The sequence below is a fragment of the Temnothorax curvispinosus genome, unplaced genomic scaffold (assembly GCF_003070985.1).
Source record: "Temnothorax curvispinosus isolate PA1 unplaced genomic scaffold, ASM307098v1 QBEX01005443.1, whole genome shotgun sequence".
NCBI lineage: Eukaryota > Metazoa > Arthropoda > Insecta > Hymenoptera > Formicidae > Temnothorax > Temnothorax curvispinosus.
This window is the reverse complement of record NW_020215223.1, coordinates 1-1,702: the sequence shown is the minus strand read 5'-3', so window position 1 is coordinate 1,702 and position 1,702 is coordinate 1. Positions and strand designations below refer to the sequence as shown.

Sequence of the window (1,702 nt, the reverse complement as noted above, 5' to 3'; positions counted from 1 at the left end):
GCAATTGTTTTGTCTGTTTTTAATGTAACGTGACATCTGGAATAAAACAATAGGCGCGTAGAACAAACCCGCAGTAGCATTTGAATGTGATTGGTTCTTACTTTAAAACCAACAATCGATATATAGAATGTTGGTAGGTTGACAGCTCAGCAGTTGTTTTGCAAAACGCGCGACCATTCTTTTATGATAGATTATATTTATTAATGCGAATATTATGTTGATAAGTATTGTCATTATTCCAGGGCATACAAGCACTGAACAAGAAAATGAACAAGAACAAACGGAAGTGGTTTATACGAGTGAATCCGACCAGAATGAGACGCATAATGAAGGTTGGTATATACATTCTATACGTATTTCTATTCGTGCGATTAATATATATTATTATTGATTAAACTTTATCTGTATACTTTACAGATTTCGAAAATATTTTTCGTACACCAGAAGACGATTTTGGCGCTATTCGCTTAAGCGATAGCGAACAAACCGATCTACCTTTTCTCCCTGTTGCTGCTCTGACAGGTACAAATTCATCAAAGTCGCGCACCAGTGGTATGTGCTGCACATGCTTAAACGCCACTGCAGAATATATATTTATTCCATGTGGACATTTATGTATTTGCGATGATTGCCAAAAACAATTGGAAGATGAGAAATGTCCACTATGTCGAGAGACATACACAATTTGTATTCGCGCCATAACGACTTAATCGGAAATGCATACGTCACCATACGTGAGATTTTTTTCCGCAAGCTATAAAACAGTATAAGTAAAAAATATATAGATATACGCAAGATTCTTATATCGAAACAGACTACTTCATTCTTTAACGGAAGATTTTCTTCACTTTGCAAGTGAGAAATAGAGAGAGAGTGAGAAAGAGGGAGAGAGAGGGAGAGAGAGAGAGAGAGAGAGAGAGAGAAAGAGAGAGACTAATATATGAAAAGCCCATAATATACACATTATAAAATATATATTCTCTCGATCTATACATATATTTTTTTTCTTTATACGTACATATATTATAAAATAAAATACTAACGTATTGTTTAAAATTTTGTTATTTTTTCCCTTTGTTTATTATGCGTTCATCTTCGTATACAACTACTCACAACCATTATAGCTTGAGACTTCTAGATACTCGCCGAGGTCATATCCTAGATTGTGTAATGGCTCGTCTACAACAGCCGTAAAAGTATGCAGTAAGACGTGAGCAGTAAGCTATTGACCAACCACAGTCGATTATTCTTGAATTGTAAAAATCCCATTAGTCAACAGCTTACTGCGTACTGTTGCGGCTGTTGTAGAACCATAAGAGGTTTTGTCAGAAACGCGAAAGACAACACGTTGAAAGATATATATAGTATTTCTTAGATGGTACTTGCAGATAAGAAGATATTTGGCTAAAGATACTGCACCTTAGATCGCTTTAGCACACTTATAAAATAGTCCGAAAAATGACCTTTTTTCTTAACAAAGTTTATAAGCTGCACACGACTAGGCTTCGCGTCACATTCATTTTTTGCGACTATTTATTAATTGTCAAGGGAAAATGTTAGCTTTCCGAAACATTTTATAATTGTGTTGAAGCGATCTGAAGTGATTTTTTTTCCTAATATCCTTTTATTTGTAAATGGAATGTGTTTAATATTCGATGTTCAACAATTAAGATAGAATAATGCTTACAGCGTTGAAAGCGTC

General features: G+C 34.6%; 1 protein-coding gene across 1 annotated transcript; it reads left to right on the top strand.

Annotated features, from left to right (window-relative positions):
* Positions 1 to 214: 214 nt before the first annotated feature.
* LOC112454852 (cell growth regulator with RING finger domain protein 1-like) lies at positions 215 to 931 on the top strand. The gene is made up of 2 exons (XM_025016476.1): positions 215 to 332; positions 418 to 931. Exons 1-2 carry the CDS (start codon positions 215 to 217, stop codon positions 708 to 710), a joined length of 411 nt encoding a protein of 136 aa, XP_024872244.1. The 3' UTR covers positions 711 to 931.
* The last annotated feature ends 771 nt before the right edge of the window (positions 932 to 1,702 follow it).

What these genes read in the sequence shown, in the direction of transcription:
- LOC112454852 (XM_025016476.1), top strand. Translation starts at nt 215, where the DNA reads ATGTTGATAAGTATTGTCATTATTCCAGGGCATACAAGCACTGAACAA. An exon ending in GAATGAGACGCATAATGAAG is followed by an intron (nt 333 to 417) that starts GTTGGTATATAC and finishes TATACTTTACAG; the next exon opens with ATTTCGAAAATATTTTTCGT.